This window comes from Zalophus californianus, chromosome 5 (genome assembly GCF_009762305.2).
Source record: "Zalophus californianus isolate mZalCal1 chromosome 5, mZalCal1.pri.v2, whole genome shotgun sequence".
Lineage (NCBI taxonomy): Eukaryota > Metazoa > Chordata > Mammalia > Carnivora > Otariidae > Zalophus > Zalophus californianus.
Window position 1 is genome coordinate 148,645,817 of NC_045599.1, and position 20,713 is coordinate 148,666,529.

A 20,713-nucleotide genomic window follows, 5' to 3' on the forward strand; every position below is an offset into this window, starting at 1 on the left:
GCTGGGGGGGCCGCTGCGGGCTGGCGCCCAGTTTCTGTCCCATGTGCACCAGCTGAAGGTGGGAGGGACGGCATGTGCCCTGGAAGGCGGCGGGGCGAGGCCAGAGGGTGGCGTGTGGACAGAGGGGAGCTGGGGCCAGGAAGGAGCTGGGATCCTGGGGTGCATACCCAGCCCTGCCAGGGGCTTGAAGGGGAACGTGATAGGGACACTGGCCGGGGAGCCTCCCTGAGCAGGGGCGCCTCTTCACGGAGCTGCAGGAAAGGACAGGGCCTCCACCGCCTCTTCTGTCCACGACAACAGTGTCCTTCAGAGCCAGAGAGACCAAGAGGAGTTCACCTAGTCCAGGCCTCTCCCTTTGCAAGAGAAACGGAGGCCAAAGCGGGATGATGGCTTGGCTGAGGCCACGAGACCACTTCCTAACAGAACCCGCTGGAATCCCCCCCTTTGGGCTCACCCAGGGCTCTCTCCAGCTACGGCACACCAGCAATGCTCTCCTCCTTGACCTGGTACTTGAGCCCTTCCGCGCACGGCCGTCTTGAATCTCTCTTCTCCTCTGGCCTCTCCAGCAATTCTCCCTCACTGGTCTTGGTCTCCTAATGCCTTCTCCTCTCTCCACTTCTGGCTCCTGGTCCTCTCCGACCCACCCCTTGCCCTGGAGTCCCCACCAACTCTGTGACAGCCCGCTCAGTGCCCAATGCACTCTCTTCCTGGATGGCTACCGAACCCTGTGGCTTTAATTATGAGCCTGAAGCTAGGCAACTAATATATCATACCTGTAAGCCCAGCCCTGCACCCTAGACAACCCAGGGCTTACTGGGGCAGTCCAGAGCATGCACCCCCATGGCAGCACACAGGAGGGAGTCCTAAAGAGCTAACATCCTCCAGGTGTAGTGATTTCCTAGGCCGAGAGCCTCCCAGGGTCAACATGGAGAACCATGGGTTCCCAACAGGTGCATGAAACCATCCTATTGATATGACAGAATCAGGTTGATATAAAATCAGTATCACGGAAGTCTGTGTGTAAGGAGGAAGATCTAGTAATTGACAAAGAGTCCAAGGCAGCAACCAGTGCTTGAGAGTTACATTACAGGTAAGGCTCCAATTCCGGAGGGACCCTGGCATGATAGAGAACTCAGGGACCAGGGGAGCATGCAGCCAAATGCAGTATGAGGAGAATGTCCAGACCCAGCCATCTCAACCGAGGGACAAGGTGAGACCAGGCCCACGCCCTGGAGGCTGGCAGGTCTGAGAAGTCCAAATGGGCGTCGGTCAAGTGACTTCACCCACAGGGCACCACTAACACGGCCAGTTCAAAAGACCTTCTCAGCCACAGGTCTCCTGTTTCCAGTTTAGGGCCAGGTTTGCAGAACCAAGTATGTCATCAATCAAGCACATAAAGAAAACACAAAAAACGTTTGAACACCTTACCTGGTCCCAGGGGGAGATGGTGCCTCCAAAGCACATGAACAGGTACCCCATGGCCACGAGACACATCCATATCACCAAGGAGAAAAGGCGGAGCAGCTTCTTAAACACGGACTCAATGCAGACTAGGATGAATATCGCAAAGAAAATCGCCAGGGCTGTCGGGACCGTTATTAAAAACGCCACGTGGTCTTCAACTTCCTAAGGGGAAGAAAAATATGGCAAAGGCACAATTTAGCAACATGGTGATACCCACGGTTCATGTCCTCAAATGCCATCAACATTAATCAATGTCAAATAGATCGAGTTGTAAAAAATTATTCCAGAAGTAGAAGAGTTTGAACGTCTGAAAATTTAAATTTCCCATTAAATCACTATGTTTCTCTATAGAAATAACCCAGTATTGTATATTTAAATTATGCAAAACAGCTACACCATCAAATTTAGATTTTCCCTGATAAATGGAGAAGTGGATTTTATTCAAAAGTGAATGTAAGAATATTTACTATAAGGACAAAAATAAGACAAGCAACTTCACTGCCTGAATCAGAGGATCAGAAATGCCCTCGCCTTAGAAAATTAAGGCTTCCAAATGGATTTGAAATGTTTTATTTAAAAATCTAAAAATGGTCTGAGTCTCCCAAAGGATGAGCTTTTATTTTAATGCATGGCAATTAATGTTTTAACAGGATCGCAGATTAAGAGAAAAGGGTCAGAAAATATTAACTACAGAAGCAAGAGAACAGGAAACACTTGCAAGAATGTGCCATTTTGCTGGTTTACTTCCCCACTTCTCTGGCGCTCCAGCGGCAAAAAGAAAATGAGCGTCTAGTATTAGCCTCCCTGATGCATTTTTTGAGGTCCACTTTTGCACACTAATGTTCCTTCTCTATCTATCCCTTTCTAGCCACACACACACAAAAGGAACACTATTTCCATTCCACACAATGTCCACTCAACGTGATAGACATCGTGCTTCCTTTGATTATGGCAGCATGGATTTTAGGCTTTAGCTTTGGCAAAGCACTGCCAGAAAGTCGCCATAAACAGCACTCCCTGTGGGCTGGAACCCACCAAAATCTTCACCCCTCGTCCAAACACAGGTAGCCGCTGATGCACCTTGATCAAAGAAGCCACATGGCCAGAACGCTAAGAACTTTCATGGAGCTTTAGAATAGCAAAGACAGTAAAATACGGGACTTGTGGGACGGTTCTTCCAAATACCAGAGGCTGGTGAGCCCTTCATTCATCTTTGCTCGTCGGCATGGGGTTCACTCCATCCTATTAGCAGCTCCAGCTACACACCGGAGATGGCCCCACCCCGATACCAAACCACTGACCACGGGGACATGGGGAAGCAGAGCGGATCCACCAAATCACACACAGACTCCAGATTAACATCAGGGCAAAGAGAGGACCCTAAGGCCTCCGTCAATTCTCAACTGACTTGGTTTCCCTTTCTCCCCCAGCATTACACATGTTACCTGATACCTGGGGAAAAGACCACCACAAGAACAACCACAACACAGAACAAGATACACATTCCCATGCTAAGCACTCGTACATATATTAACCTCTTTAATATTTACAATACCCTGTGTGGGGCATAGTGTCTGTGCTCTTCCACAGGTGAGGAAAATGAGGCCCCAAGAATGAAAATGAGTCAATGCAGACAGTGGAGCTGGGGAGGGAGGGGGCCAGGGGTCCGGCTGGGGTCCCCGCAGGCTGCCACCACCGCGGGGCTCTGGCCTCTGCTCACGCAGCGGACGGCAAGCGAGACCAAGGGGCAAAATATTGTACGTTTCCAGAACTGGCAGAAGACAAGAGGATCAAATGTGATGTTCTTATTCTCCCCACCATGGCTGTTTTTGCCCATGATTAAGTGCCCGAGTTGTACTCATACCCTCAGACACACTCTGACGATGGCAAAGGGTCTCAGAGGTACAGCAGGGCCGAGCGCTCCCCACACTCCGACCCCACAAACAAATGTGCTCCTGCACGTGACCGCATGTCCTCTGGGGACATCCAACTTGAGATCCCGGCCGATCGCTGCCCACACATTGCCGTGAAAACTTAACTGTAAACCTCCCCAAATGAACTTAACTGAACTGTGGACAGAAAGCTGGCCCCTAAGAAACCAGGACGGTTGTGTTCCTCGTATGACGGTTCACTTACTTCATTAACCCGGTCGGGGAGAAACAATCGTTGACTTCACTGGCTCTTGTTTCTCTGGGAAAGACTGAAAATGGTGGGAAAATATGCATGACGGTAAAGTGAAAATTAGTACGTGAAGGCACGGAAGGGATCAGGAAGTGGAGGAAAGTGGCATTAGCTGGCCTCTCCTTGCACTTCTCTCAGAAGGGATCTAACTGGAAACAAGACAAAGACACAAGGTCTGCTCATGCCCGGTACAGTACATATAGTCAGACCCGATATCGTTTCGGGTCTTAAATACTGGAGTCTCTATCTCATTTTTTTTTTTTTTTTAATTTCAGGGTCCCCATCACTGAGAAGTGCCTTGTGTGGGCTGAGGGTGACTTCCCCATTCAGCATAGCAAACACAGCATCTGGGTCCCAGAATACTTTGAGGGGTCCACACATGTGTTTTAATTTCTTTTAGAATCAAAACAAACAAACAAAAAGCTCTTAGGGTCAAAGGTTACATACATGTTGATGCTATCACAACTGTAAACTATAATTTTGAATCCATTTTGAGGGAGGAAGGGGACTTCCAAGGCTCCTAAGTCATGTGCCATGATCCTAGGGGGCTGCTGTTGTATCCTGGGGGCAGATGCACTGCAGGATGGGCTGGATTCCAAACAGCTGCGGACTTCAGCTTCATCCAGCATCCCCCAGCCTCAGGGGGCGAGCCTGGGTCCCTGGCCAATGCCTTCTGCTGTCTTCTCAGCTGCTGCTCATGAGGCTGCTGGCCCTAACCACCACCCAACCTGAGCCCAAGGAAGAATTCAGCTCTTCCCAAAAGAGGACAGCCAGCAATTGATTCTACATTTGCCTTCTGAACTCAAACGCCAAACAAGTTTTAATAGGGACTTCTCCACAAAACAGGATCTTTTATAGGGTGTCAAGGAAAAAAACAGTGGAGCATTCATTAAAGAATGTATAAGCTTAGGGGCCACATTCTTTCCCAGTCCTACTGCTGGCATCACGTGTCTCTCTTCCCCAGGGGAAGTAAATGAAATGCAGGAATGCCCTCAGTCCCTGGACCACAGGCTCTCTTCCCTCCCCTGGTCCATTCCCAGCGGACAGGATGATGAAAAAAGCCACAGAGGCACACCCGATGGCTGTTTTCTTCGGAGCTCCTCCAGTTTTCAAAATTCAGAGCATAAAACAAACAACATAGCTTAAAATAAAGTGAACTAAAACATTAAAAACACTGTCAATCTCAATGAAATATGCTTATGCATCCCAACCCCCACTTCCCTTCCTGGGAACAAAAGTTCACCATACAACACAAACTAGGTGAAATGTATGAAACTGCCTTTATTAGTAGTCAAACACCTTTAAGACATGCCTTAAATAGGTTAAAAAAAAAAAAAAACTCCGTACAACACAAACTAAGTGAAACATACAAAAATGCCCTCATTGCTCCTAAAACTTACTCAAAAAATGCCTTTAAAAATGTTTTTAAAAGTACCTTACAATGCAAACTAAATGAAACATATGAAAATGCCTTTTCAAAGGGAGATCTCGAGCATGGTATCATCTATTTAATGATAATGGGTCCCTCTTGCTTGTTCCCTTCAAACATCTTATCCTTTCATTTTCTAGTAATTTTGGATGGCTTCTAATTGCTAAGCCTATTAAATACCCATCGCTTTCACGTATTATGTGACAGCTCTTTTGTTTCTTAGAGGCTTTTCCACAGAGCAACAGATTATCTATATTTTCATTCTTTTTCACATGCATTTTTCATTTTTTTGTTAAACAGTATTATTTTTAATTTACATGGTAAAGGACAGTCTCATGCAAAACACTGCTTTTCTATAAAAAAAAAATACTTTGAAGTCCAACAGACTGAAGGTAGGGTCCCATCCCCACTTCTGGGCGACTCAGGGTGAGCACTGAGTTTCCCTAAGCCTATTTCTTCATGTAAAAAGCAACACGGGTACTGCAAGGCTGGTGGGCACTGAGTACAATACAGGTGCACCAGAAACAACGAGATTATTATCCCGAGGGCCATCATGGCCTTTTCCCCTCAAATCTCAATACTTTCTCACCAAGGCTGGTCTGATTGTTCATTATTGGAATGATGCCCATTTTGCACTCTAAATAATAATTTATCACCACAAATTATTTTGAAGGTTTGTCACTGGGCAAAAGTAAATCAGATTTTGGCTATAATATAAATTTGACTACAGATACATATTTTCATTCATTCATATATATGTATGTGTGTGATATAACAGAAAATGTATTTTTCATTCTTTTCCACAGAGTCATACTCCATTTTATCATGAGGTATGAAAGGAATAAACAAAAATTCTGATTAAATAATCCTATAAAACTGTGGTGAAATAAATCAAAGATCTCAATAAATGGAGAGATACTCCATGCTCATGGATTGGAAGACAATATTGTCAAGATGTAAATTCTTTCCAAATTAATCTACAGAGTCAATGCAATCCCAGTTAAAATCCCAGGCAGTTATTTTGTAGATATCAACACATCGATTCTAAAGTTTACATGGGGAGACAAAGCACCCAGAATAGCAAACACAATGCTGAAGGACAAGAAAAAATTTGGAGGACTGACCCTACTTGACTTCCAGCTGTGCGATAAAGCTATAGTAAGACAGGGATGGTACCAGCAGAAGAATAGACAAATAGGTCAACAGAATGAAATAGACCCACATAAATGTAGTCAAATGATATCTGACAAAAGGAACAAAGACAATTCAATGGAGAAACAATAGTCTTTTCAGAAAAACATCTTAGAACAAGACATCCATATACAAAAAAATTCTAGACACATACTTTATACCTTTCATAAAAATTAACCCAAAGTAGATCCCAGCACAGATCTAAATGTAAAATGCAAAAGTAATCCTGAAAACTTCTGAAAGCTTTCCTATACCCAGACCTTGGGCAATTTGTCATACTGAATAAACAATCAACGACATACACATATTTTTAAAATAAACACAAAAATTATAGGTATGTGTAAGAAGAACCAGTTTGCACCTGCTTAGAAAGATATACCTTCCACTATTTGCAACTGAGTAAGTTACTTGCTAGGTGCACACAAAAATATGGCCTAAGGTCTTGACCATATTTATTTATTCTCAGCTCCTATTATACAGACCAGCATTCTCACTCACATTTTAAGAATATGGATAAAGACATGAAAGAAGCATGTTTTACATAAGAAATTGTTCCCATGGGGCATCAAACGTTAAAGATCTCTCCTTTCTACAACTAGACTCCAAATAATATTCCTGAAGGATTGCTAGTCTCTAGAAGTGGTAGATGAGATCTCCAACTCATTTCCCTACCCACCCCCATAAAAAAAACAAAAAACAAAAAAAAAACACAGAAAATATGAGTGCTGAACCCTCAGCAGGGGTGGGGAAGTAGACAGGAAGTCTAGACCACAAAAGCCAGGGGCAGCTGGGAGGAGAAAGGACCAGCATTGCTCTGTAGACAGTAGGTGCCCTGGAGATATGGAGGCTGAGAACCTCAGCAGTATGTAGATCCACAGGACAGCAAGTGGGGACAAAGGGAGCCAGAAGAAACCTCAACTGGGGCACATTCCAGCTATCTTGGAAAGAGGAGCTAACTATTCTTAGGTAAAAGCTTTCCCACTTAGAACCACAGTATTCCAAGCAATTAAATCAGTCATCATCTTAACACAAAAATTGCCAAAAATGAGCAGTCACTAAGAACGGGGGTCCACGGAAATAAATGATTTAGACTCTCAAGGACTGCAGACATTGAAAGTGACAGCCAGAGAATACAGAATAGCCGTATTTGACACATTTAAAGAAATAAATGATGCACTTTCAAGGCTGATCATACAACAGAAATTAATCAGGTACAAACACACAGAGAATGGAACCCGTAAAACTCATCAATATAATCACGTAAATAATAAAAGCTCAACTGTTGAAACAGGAAAACGTATGGAAACAAAAAACAGAAAAAAGCAACAGTTAAAAAGAAAATCAGTGAAATAGAAGATAAACCAAAGAGTTTATGTACAATGCAACAAAAGAATATAAATATTCCTTCATAATATGTAAGAAATAAAAATTATTAAAAAGCCTAAGACACAGAGAATAGAATAAAATGAGTAAGAATGTATTAACATGTCTGACTGGAGTTCCCAAGTTACAAAATGAAGAGACTTGAGGACATAAAATATCTAAAGGGAGATCAGTTGAGGATGTCCAATACTAATGAAAAACATGAATCTACAATTCCAGCCAGTTAGGCAAAAAGAAATACAAACATATATACATAATGGTAAAAATGCAAAATATTAGAGATAAAGAAAAGATTCTAAGAGTGGACAAAGAGAAAGGAAGGACCCCCCACAAAGAAAACAGTTCGCAGGAGAGCAGAAATTTCAACAGTGCAAGAAAGTGAAGACAGATTATTGAGCAAAAAATAACAGTCAACCTTATATCACCAAGGAAACGTGCTTTTTTTATAGTAAGAGCAAAAATGCAAACATTTACAAAAAATTATTTTTTAAACAGGGATTTACCATTGAGAAACCTGCTCTAAAAGAACTTCTAAGAAATTATCCTAAAAAGACCGTATGATATGGAAGAAGGAGGTGAACAAATATAATGGTAAATACAGTGGCACAACCAAACAAACACTGTCTATCTGAAACAATGAGAGTCTAATTTCCAGGCTTAAAAAGACAGAAGTGAACTATGCATTAAGTAAAAAATAAAAACTTTAAGGGTAATGACAAAATGCTCAATTCCAAGACAACGATAATAATTTTAAACATCTATGAACTCATAAAATAGCCTCAAAATGTATAAAGCAAAGATGTATAGACCCGGGTAGAGAAGTAGATTAATCTACCAAGAGCAGAAGCTTTCATCATCTCCAACCAGCTATTGATAAGTCAAGCAAACAAAAGTAAAAACAAAACAAAATTTAAAAGATCCAAATATTTGAATATAATAATTAATAAGCTTGACCTATTGGCAAATAAAGAATTCCACATCCAACCTTAGAGAGAACAATAATCTTCTCGTCTGCACATGGAATATTTATAAAAATCATATACTAGGCAACTTGCAAAAAGTGTCAAAGAAGAGGTATCACAGAGACCCATGTTCTGTGATCACAGGTTTAAATTAGAAGTTTATAGCAAAAACATAATTAAAAATAATCACCTATTGGTAACACAAAAAGCACAACTCTAAACTGAAACAAAAACTGAACAGAAGAGGAAGCTGTGTCAGTTTGGGAGGTGGAAATGGATCAAGTCCTCACCTCAAGTCTTCAAAGTCAGACAGGACTATGGGCAGTCACAGAGGTCCACGCAAGGCTTCAGCTTGTCCTCACTGCCCCCGCCTCATACCCTGCTCCTCTGCCCAACTTCTAACCACTGGGGAACAGTGGTCCAGCAGACACATAGCTGCAGAAGCACAGAGGTAGTAGCTCCACAGAAGTAATGGATTCCCAGAAACCTCTCCACTGAGTCCGTCCATCTTGGTTGCCTATGGGGTGACTAACCACGTTTGGCTTCACAGATTCCCTGAAAGTGCCCATTTCTCCACCCAAACCAGTGCTTTAGGAAGAATTCTTCACGATTCTGCAGATAATTACTCTCATTTTGAGAAACCAGTTGCTGGCTTATTACCAACCCCAAAAGGGACTGAACACTAACCATGCACCATCACCAAGTCTCCACGCAATCCAATCTGCTCATGTTTATGGGACTGTTTTGTGACCCACCAGGCATGAAGCTGGATGGGCACAGTAGCATCCCGTCAGCAAATGGAGGTGGGCTGCATGAGCGAGGGCTCAGGTAGACTCTGAAGGCACAAGTAAGTTGCATGAGCAAATGTCACAGGTACTCATAGGCGCCGGTCCTGCCACACCGCCTACCTTGTCTCTCTCAATCTGCATCTATGTCCTCATGCAGAGTTCCCTATGACCTGCTGCCTGAGGCAATAAAAATCCAGGTCTGAATGATGTCTTGTTCTGCAGAATATATTGGGGCCACCTAAAAGAAGACAATCAAAGCACTGTAACTCTGAGCCCCTTAAATGTGTCATCCTCTGGAGGACCAGCCAGCCATCCATGGCCGGTCGATTACAACTGATGGAAGGCGCAAAGATTTGTTTTCACCTGAATTGAAACTCCTTTGGATATGGGTTTGCTTTCCTTTCCGTAACGCTTCCACCCAAACCGCCATACATGGACTTTCCCCGTGTGCTCTCCACTCACAAGGTATTTCGCAGAGCAGGGCTTCTGACAGAAGCATTCATTTTACAGCAAATGATGCGTGACAGTGAGCTTATGCTCTTGGAATTCACTGATCTAACCCTGTTCCTCATCACCCTAAAACAGCTTCCCTCTCAGGAGAGAATGAGCTTCTGAAGACTCAGTGAGGGGTGCCAGCCTGTGGGCAACACCGGGTCAGCTGGGAGAGAGCCCCTAGGACAAAACAGATGTGTGGAAACAGCCAGCGATGCAAGGCACTGACTCTGCTGCCACCGCCAGGACCCACGCGGGTCTGGGAATCAAGGGGGGTGAGAGGAGTGGCTACCCACTCCTGTAAACTAGCATTCCCAGTCCTGTAAGTGTAGGCTCTTCCAGTTTTGAGGGCTTAGTTGCCAAAGGAGGACAGCCTCCACCAGGGGACTCAATAATGTTTCCATTAAATTGGACACAGAGATTGCTCTCTGGCCACTCTGGGTGACTAATGTCACCAAACCCGTGGGTAGAAAAGAGCTTTTAGTACGGTTGGGGTGACTGATGGACACTATCAAGAAAAATTGGGTTGCACACACACGATGCGGGCAGAGAAGGGGAGAGAATGACAAAATGCAGACTGTAGGGTGTCTGTTTTGCTCCCATATCCCGGGATAAAAATGCACAGAAACAACAAATACAGTCTATTCGCAAAGTACCAGGTGAAGCAACTGTTTATGTCACCCAACCTGTCAAGGAAATATGACCAGATAAGATGCTTGCACCGGGCACAGGGACTACGGAACGGGCAGTAGGGGGACGTTAGAATACCAGCTCTGTCCCTGGGATCAGCTATAGAACTGAGAATGGCAGGAGCTATGTCTCTTCCTTGGGTTCGTATGAATGTATTTGTGTGTGTGTGTGTATGTGCATATTAAGTAATTATCTTTCTTCTTTTCCCTCTGATATAACATGAGATATATGAATAGTGTATGAATAGCTTTTCAACTCAAGTACGGAAGATAAAGGATTTTTAAAGTACACTGTTCCTTAGACAGATGAGAAATGAACATCACTAAAGTGGATAAAATGGCCCTTCATATCCTCTTTTAGGGAGATGGCTGGCGTATTTTCAGTTCTACAAAGCAGAGTTGCATCGTATTAGGTAGAAGCATGATTGTGCTATCTTCTTTATCTAGAAGTAAAACAGAGTTAACAGTAGTATACATGATACCCAGTAAACAAGCAGTAGACTATGCTGGATTATTCTGTAGTCAAAGTGATTAAAGCTCTCATTATTTCAGGCGATACGACTATCTACATAGGAAACCTGAATCTGTATTTCACTTATTAGTTATAAAGAGGATAAGACAGCAAGTTACAGAATAACATATAAACTGTAAAACTTCACTAAAGCACACAAGATGACTAGGGAGATGCTCTGTTGTTCATGGACAGAGAAATTAAGTATCATAAAAAAGCAATTCTAATCAGTGAATCAATAGATTCCATACGACACTAACAAAATCCCAGTTGAGTTTTTCATATGGAGGTTGACATAAGATTAACTAAAGTTTATAGAGAAGAAAAAAAGGTGAAGAGTAACCAAGAAACATTTAAAGGAGCTGAATGTTACTTGCTCTGCTTAATCTAAATACTGATTATAAAGCTTCAGTAATTATAGAGCTTGTGTGTACGTGTGTCTGTGTACATGCAGTACTCAGGGATAAAAACAAAACAAAATTAAAAAAAAACTTAACCAATGGAACAGAATAGAGAACACATAACAAATCACTCATATACAGAATTTTGACATATGACAGATGTGGGGAAAGAAACAGTTAAAGTGATTAATATTCATTCACCTTAAGGAGAAAAATGCAAATGATCCCCATCACTACCTCACACCATACGCATATAGTAATATATACCTATATCTATATACACATACAGTAACATGTATATACATACATACATATATATGACAAAATGAGCAAAAAAAAACCAACAGAAAAAGTGCAATATGAAGGTTACTTCTGAAGGCAGGCATGGGAAGAGAAGAGGAGTGACATACAGACTAAAACACGTCACTGGACATATTCTAGTTTGGACTGGGCTCATGGGTGTTTATTCTAATATAATAAATAAGGAAGCCAGATAGAGATTGATGAAAATCTTGCTTAAAAACAAAAGAATCAAATTAGTCAAATGATAAATCCCATGCTGTGTACCTAACGTTCCAATTCTGAAGACCGTGGCTCTTAGATGTTTGACTTAACTGCAAGCCGATGACGGGAAAGGATTAGACATTTGATCCACCATATGTCTGAGGCTCTTACCTCTCTCACGTGTATTCACCCGATTCCTTTATTCTCGGAATGTTTAACACCATTGCTGATCCTAGTAGTAAACTAGTCTAAAATGTTGTTTCCTCTATAATGTCTGCAGATCACTAGTAGCTTGAAATCTTACTTTGCCCTTTATTTTTTATATAGCTTTAAAAAATAATAATACAGACATTTAAAACACACACACAATGATTTGGTCTTGGGGATGGGAACGTAGAAATGAGAGCCAGAGCCTTTGAGCTCTGGCTTGGTGTAGGTGTAACGTCCTAACGTCGTCACATCTGAGGGGCACTAAAGGTCATTAGTGGAATGGGTAGAAGCTCTAATTTCAAGACCTTGCAGTCAAGGCCCCGTTCCAACAGTATCGATCCACAATCTTCTCCACCAGGAACCTCCTGTAAGTGGTGACCGGAGAGACTTGATTTACTCATAGGATTCTCTCAGGCAATAACCATCTTGAGAAATCTCAGGGATTTCAGCGTTCTAAAAAGACATGATTGTACTTTATGTCTGTATGTTTCAAACACAATCAATTATCCATCCAATATATTTTAATTGTGTTAATAATTGACAATTCCCATTCCTAGCACCAAGTTTCTTAAAAGTGAGTTGGTTCGATTCTAAGATACAAAGGGCCTTATGTATCCCTAAGAGCCTCGACCCAGGTCTATATTCTTATTCTATCTTGGCACCATTGTTCTAGAAACCTGGGCAAAGTCAGAAAACTAGTTGGCAGTAGCTCACAATGGCTTCTCGGGTGATGGTTCCCCATTACCACTTCAATCACTCTCTCACCTGAGTATGGCTTCTGGGGTCAGAATCGTGAGCCCAAGGAAAAGTAAGGAACAAAAAGAAATTATTAACAACAATCAACGGCTGTACTCATGAAGTTTTCTTTAGAACTTCTCCTTTTTCCCTTCCCTGTGATTTTTTTTTTTAATCGCATCCTTATACAAAGCGGGCAGAGAAGCAACATTAGCCCATGCCTCAATTTGTTCAAAATACGAAACACCTGAGCTAGCCCAACAACCCTCTCCTCTCCTCTTAAATGCACCTGGTGGTTGCAATCCAGAATTTTCTAGGGGTGTGTCAATTTCCTGGTTTAAAACCAAGAAATCACATCGTAAATATCTAATTACTCTTGGTAATTTTATACACCATTATCGAAAGCCAACAAAATTGAGAAATATGGAGGGCAATATGTCAATGTAGCATGAATTTTAGTGCTAGAAAATAAAAAAACATGTCAAAATGTGACATTAATCTATGCTTCTCCATCTGTGTTTAGTAACTCAAAGTTTATGCACAACATTTATCAGATAAATAGAAACACATCCCCTGCTCTTTCATACCCAGATTTAAAAATCTTAGTACTCATGTGGTTTTCAGCCAGAAATACATCTACAGGAGACCCTGACAAGGAAAACCCTCTGTGGTACAAAGATACTAGTAACAGTGACCTACATTTGTTTTGGGTGCAATATGCACCAGGCACTGTGCTAAATGTTCATATGATCAAACCTTCTTAAAGCCCGATGGAGCAACCCGAGCCTGGTTGTGTTACTTGTGCTATTTCACAGACAAAGCATCTGAGCCTATGGCAGATCAATGAATTTGCCAGAACACACGCTAAGTGCCAAAGCAAACCCCGATCCAGGTCTATCAGCAAAGTTCTGCGCTGTGAACCGGTAGGCTACGCGATGGAAATACCAGCCACAAAAGAAACCGGACCTACACCATAAATTTTACATTCGCTCACGAGGCGCCTCCGCTAGGGCTAGTGTCCTGGTAAGTAGGGGGAACTCTCGGGTTCTGCCCAGAAAGAACCATCCATTAGTTGAGGAGACAAGGCAAGCTCACAAAACTATTCTGGACGTCAGATGATAGTAAAGCAGTGGTGAAATGATATCATAGAGCTCAAGCGCTTTGCAGGCGTCAGGGGCAGAAACCCACATGGATGGGAACATGCAGCAAAGGACAGACTGTTGAAGCTCAAGACGGAGAAGCTGAATAAGCAGCTCAGAGAGGAAGAGGCTTCCAGGGGAGGGCAGCCACTCAGGGACACTGCGGAGCTGGAGGGGGCCAGATGCAGGTGCTCTCAGCCCCTGGGGTCCAGGCTTACAGGTCATCCTAGGGAGGGAAACAGGAGTTGAAGGATGACATCAGTGCATCAGAGATGAGCCACTTTCGGCTGGAGCGCCGCCCGGGGCGGGGAGGGGGGGCGCCAATCCCAGAGCTGGTCCCAGCAGGCACTCAGTAAATAGCAGTGAAGGAGAATGAGTGAAGTCCAATGCACGGTGCCAATGCCAATATCAAGTCATAGAAAGGACTAGTGGACGAGCGGATTATTCACAGACACCCAGTGTAGACTCTACCACTAGCCATTACTGATCAGACATATCAAAGTGATTAATATCGCCAACAAACACCTTTAACAGAGTAATAATATATCAGTACTAACAGTATTATTACCTCTTAAACACAATGATTCAAAAATATCAGTAAGAATCTGGAAATTTCACACATAGATCCCAATCGGAATGACTTTACATGCCACAGTATTTATGCCAGTGACTTCTCAGACAACAAAAGCACAGCCACAGAGGTATCTTCTGCCTAATGGGAAAGACACTGGGAATATTCAGCTAATGAAAGTAAATGACACCCACTTCACTGAGCTCATCGTCGGGAAGCATCTCCACCAAGATTTGTTTAAACATTAAAAGAGAAAAGCAGTGAAGTATAACTCCATCACACAGAATGACGGTTGAGGACATTCACATCAGGATGAAATCTAAACAGGGAAACAGCTATTGTGCCAGGACTGGAGCTAGGAATTCTAGATCTGCATCGGTCTCCAGAAAAGCTCCCAAGGAAAAGCCAAGCACCCTGCATCCAGCCCCAGCAATGCACCTGGGAGACCCTGAAGAAATGAGCTCACCTCTCTGGGTCTCAGTGTCCTCATCTAGAATGAGTTCCATCTCAGCTTTAATGCTGTGTGACATATTCCTTCAGAGCAACAATAAAAATGCAACAACAAAAGACCCAGTAGCTCCTGGGGGTATGTTCCATGCCAGGCATAACTCTAACTGCTTCACATGGACTAATTTGGACCATCGCCTAAGAAGGCAGGTACCATTCTATTTTACACACAAGGAAACTGAGGCACAGAGAGTTCAACAATTTGCCGAAGATCACAGAGATGGAAAGGGACAAAGCCAAAGGGTCAATGGAGAGAGATGCTCTTAACCATCACCCGCTCTGCCTTTTTTAAAGGGAGAAGAGTAGGTACTGTGCAGATATTTCATTATGCATTTTAATATCCCAAGGATGCTTCCGAAGCCTTTTTTGTTAGCCCCTCTAAATGGCAACCACCTTTTCTGCAGAAAATTACCATTTTTTCTTTATCCTTTGTTTATACCACAGTTAAATTATAACTAAAATGACTTGTGAATTACTGGTTGCAATTACAAACACCTGCCACGTAAGATTTTCCTGTATACACAGAAATCTGCAGGAAGGTGTATCTTTAGCTACCTCTACTCCAATTCCTAAGAACATGCACTATTTCTCATGCACCCCCAGAATTATGAGACTAGAGGAAGTATGCACAGAATTTCCTGCTCCTTAGAGGAGATGCCAGACATATTTAGCTGCCTTCTCCAGCCTTTACACGCCAAGAAAAGGGTGAAGCGTTGAGTTTCTCCCTATTGATATCTTTCCACCCACTGGGGTCACTGAAATATGGTCTGGAATAATAAAGCCAATTTCCCTGTAAAATGACTGGGTTTGGAAGGATTAAAATTCTTTTTCCCTGTATACCTAAAAGAAACACTGATATATCTGCCCCTAGAAAAAAATACCCAATGCTGGAAAACTGATTTGGAATGACAAGCAGTTATGGTTATTGTTTGAAAGACTACCTCACACCAAATCATGTAAAAGCAAGAAAGGAGATCATATTCTTAGTCAAAATCATGCATGTTACATATTTAATCAAAGTACATATGCTTATATGGATTTCAATAACAAACTCAAACAAAAAATCTATTTTATTGCAATATCTGACTATTTAAAATTTATGGGAGCAAAAGTTTTCCATTCCGGTTGAAATATTAACTATTTCTAATCATAAATTTTAGCTAAAACAAATCTGGTTGGAGCCAGCTGGTATTTTGACAAAGTGAAAAATTTATGTCAACTTTCCTAACAATGGCAGGCCAATTTTGAGAAAAGCATTCTGATTCTGGACATAATAAATGAGACAGGATTTAATGCTGATAGACGGTTTCCGTGCACTTAGTAATGAGAACCAGTCCTCAAAAGTGAAGTGACCCTTAAAGTCTGGCCTCATTAGTTCCAAGTTTTCTGACGTCAGGTGTCAAGTCGTTTTTGCCAATCATGCCCTGTACTATCATTAAAATGTCCATGAAAAGCAACAGAAAATATTTTTCATATTATTAAACAAAATGTTAAAATTCGGGGCACCTGGGTGGCTCAGTCATTAAGCGTCTGCCTTCGGCTCAGGTCTTGATCCCAGGGTCCTGGGATCGAGCCCCACATCTGGGTCCTTGCTCGGCGGGGAGCCTGCTTCTCCCTCTGCCCTTTCCCCCTGCTTGTGTTCCCTCTCTCACTGTCTCTCTCCCTCTCTCTGTCAAATAAATAAAATCTTTAAAAAAAAATGTTAAAATTCAAGACATCCTATCAGGTGTCCTATTTATTTCATGTCCAGATAATTCCTAACAAATATGGGGTTAAAGCTATCGAATAGCCTTAAAAAACAAACAAAGCAAAAAACAAAAAAAATCCCTACTTACTAGCTTTTTATGTAGAAAATAATTAAGTGAGATGACGTTTCAATTCAGAATTTATTTTGACAGTATAATAAGAATACTTCAAGAACTACTTTAACTTCAAGATCAACCGCTACAGATTCATGGACTGATCCTAAGTAGAAATTAAGGGAAATCGGTTTGTGAGTAATGTCAATTAGGGAGACACTAAGTCAAGACAAAACTTACTGCTTTCTTTTTGAACAGCTATATCAAGTCACTTCATACAAAGGCAATTACATACAGCAAAACATTACTATGTACTCGGACAATGCCGAGATCATTTTGTGATCCAAATGTTCTAGGCAAGGATGGATGGGCGTTAAGAAGATTGTCAGACTTTTTCTACTACAAGAAAACTGATGGAAGTCTAATAGAAACCAAAATCAGGCAGATTCATGGGAAAGAAGAAATCTGTCCAAGATTTCAGGCAGCAAAAATAGATCTGCCGAGCTCCTGAATTACATCAGAGCCCAGCTATTCTTGTAAAGCGCTCGAAGGTGGCACCCTGGCCCAGCCCCAAGCGACTATTTCCATCTTCCCGAGGTAGCGGAGCCCTGGTCAGTCTGAGACATGAACTCACCCCACTCGGTGTGAACACAGCTCTACCTGAACACCATCCCATCTTTCAGTGCTCCATCTTTGTGTGAACGGAGAGAATTTTTTGGAAAGTGGAACTGCTATTTATGATATTACTAAAAGCAAAAGAGAAGCTGTCCAGAGCTCAGAACTGTCCCAGTCCTTCCCAAAGTCCGGTATCCAAAGATAATTATGCCCATTGTTTCCAGGGGTTTCCCACCTCCTACTTGGCCCTGCAGCCCCAGTCCCCACCTGAAGGGAGCCTCTCTACCAGCCCCAGTCATACTCCCTGATTCTAGAACATTTCTGCATAGCTCCTCACCTCAAAAGATTGACATAGCAGTCAGTCTGTGGACCAGGTATAGCAAAGAATAGTCCATTCTGTTGCCTCTGGACATCATCCTGGGCTACAGCCATGCCATGGTAAATGTGCTTAAGACAATTTAGCTGAATGCCAGGAAAGTGTGGAAAGGTTGAATTCTCAAGGAAAAGTAAAGATGCCTGGATAAACTTTTAAAAGGATACCACTCAGCACTTGAACCACGTAAAGTGGAACATAATGGAATTGTATAAAGGAAGACAAATCCAAAGCTCGAAACAACTCAAGAGAAGGGTGCTCTTAGCTGGACTACACGGAATCTCAGATCTCTTCAAGAACATCGACATCAATAGGGTTTAGGAAATTAGAGATCTATACCATAGGAAAAAAAGTAGTGTGTGTTGGAGATGTGAACTTCGCCCTTGTCTTTAAACATATTAATGGTACTATAAATAGGCCATCACCTGCTCCTCCTTTTCCATTTGGAAGAGAACAAGCCAGAAGGGTTTGAATTACAGATTCAACAGAATCACAAGCAGCAATGTCCTGGCAGAACAAATTTCCAGGGGAAAACTGACATGTTTTCTTCCCTGCAAGTACGGAAATGAAAAGAAGACGCTTTTTAGAGACCCAGCCTCCAGCCTTAAAAGTGGTGAAGAGAGATCAAGATGGCATTCCAGGGAGCATTTGAGGCTGATTACAAGGGTGTGAGGACTGCCTTGAACTCACACTCAGAATACAGGATCATAAGATGCTCACGGCTTTATGTGTTACTCTGTTAAGAACCAGTTCTCGATCTGTGGCGTCATTATCTCCTACATTCTACTTTTTATTCTCACCGAATTCCACCAGAAGACAGCACTTCTTTAGTAGTGGGGGGGGGGGGCAGAGAAAACTTTACTTTTTAAAGAACTCTATGATGATACCAAGTTTTCCCATGCATAATAATTGAGTACCATCTGGTTCAGGATATGAGAAACAAACTGCCAAACACGAAGGACAGCTATTTTCCACACTTGGTGAAATATAACCAAACAACCATTTCTCAGCTCGGTGGACACGGATATAGGTGCATGCTTATATTCTGAGCTAAAAAATTTATCATTCAGTAGAGACATCCCCAGATCAACCGCTGACCAAAAATATCTCCCTGGATAATCGATGCCTGGCACAATCTGCACATACATAATCATCAGAGGCAGTGCAAAAGTTTGAGCCACACAACCAGAATGATCGGTAACAGGAAGTTTACCGCCATCTACAGATTTTTCCCTCACTGCTCAAGGGAGCGAGCCAAGGATTCCTGCTTGAAAAATATAAATTGGAAAAATTGGCATCAGCTGTTGAGTTGCATTATGCTCCCAGTGATGAAAGCCACTTTAATAACCTGCACAAAACAGTAAACACGATTAACTACCTCTCTAGAAACAGGAAATCGGGGGTTCATCAGCGCTTGCTACTTACAGGCTCAGAGGATGAGGACTCACAACAGGTCAACACCCCGTCTCTGTCTGTGGCACTAAACACACACAGATTGCAAGGCACAATGTACAATAATATCTTTTTTTTTTTTTTTTTTTCACTTCCCTCGCCATTTCCCACTTTCCCAAGGCAGGCTTTGGAGAGTTGAGGGGCAATCCAAACTAAAGCGCCTGCTCCCAGGGCCATGCAGTGGCCTCGAAAAGCAGCCGGCTGGTCGCTCCTGGAGCAGATGTTGCGGGCAGCGGCGCGGGGAGGAAGGCGCAGCGGGCTCCGCCAGCGGGTGCGCAGAGCCAGGGAAGGCACATGCCCTGTCCGTCCACCTGGGGAACACCCCGGCAACTTTATTTTGGGCAGAACCTTCCAAGGAAACTTTTCTCTCGCCCGCAGCCCTTGGGAGCCGGGCCGGCCGCGGGTGGGCAGGAGAGGCCGGGAGCTGCGGGCCGAGGGGCCGCCCCCGGCGGGACGCGGCTCGCCGGGCTGCGTCCTTGTCGTCTCGGGACCGGGACAGCGCGGGGCAGGTCCCGCGGGGAGGCCACTCACCAGCCGGAGCGCGAAGAAGACGGCGAGCAGGGCGAGGCAGGCGCCCATGACGATGAGCAGCAGGAAGACGATGAGCGGGTGCTGCTGGCTCATGCAGTAGTAGGACTCGTAGAGCCAGTCCCGGGACCGCTGCAGCCCGTCGCCGCCGCCCGCCGCCGCCGCCTCGGCGCGGTCCCGCAGGTAGCGGCGGCGCCGCATCGCCTCCCGCCACATCGGGCCGGCTCGCGGGGCGCCCGCCGAGCGCGCCCGGCCGGGGCTGCGCCGCCCGCGTCCCACCCCCGCGCCGCCTCGGCCGGCCGGGCTGCCGCGCTCGGAGCTGCGCGCAGGGGCCTCCGGCGCGGGCGGAGCTCGGCGCCCCGGGCTGGGCGCAATGACGCGCGGGCGGGGGCCGGGCGGCGGCCTCAGGGGCAGCTCCCGGCGCCGCCGCTGCCGCCACCGCGCGGGAGGGGGCGGGTGCGACCGGGGCCCTCGGCCCGCCTCTCCCCCTACGGCGCGGCGCGCAGCCGGGCCTCCGCCCACCGCCGCCGCCCCCCGACGGCCGGGCCACGCGCTGGGGGCGGCCCGCGGCCGGGGAGGGAGGGAGTGCCGGGCGGGGGGTGCGCCGGCCGCGCCGCAGCCGGGACGTCCCTTCCTTCCGCCCTCCCACACTCAGCCTCTGCGTGGCCCACCTCCTCTCCACTAGCGGAGCACGGCCTGGGGTTCCCACTGCCTGCCCCCCCGAAACACACACATGTCCCACCTCGCTCCGAGGCTGCGGGGGCGCCTAACCTCCTCTCCACGAGCTCG

At 44.4% G+C, this 20,713-nt stretch overlaps 1 protein-coding gene across 1 annotated transcript in view; it reads right to left on the reverse strand.

Moving 5' to 3' along the window:
* The window catches only part of ADCY2 (adenylate cyclase 2), a 401,408-nt gene extending 381,268 nt beyond the window's left edge, over window positions 1-20,140 (reverse strand). Inside the window, exons 1-2 of the mRNA XM_027607059.2 lie at window positions 19,928-20,140; window positions 1,429-1,626 (exon numbers count right to left, since the gene is read on the reverse strand). Coding sequence (XP_027462860.1) covers window positions 1,429-1,626; window positions 19,928-20,140 — 411 coding nt within the window. The remainder of the gene's footprint in view (window positions 1-1,428; window positions 1,627-19,927) is intronic.
* Window positions 20,141-20,713: the final 573 nt, after the last annotated feature.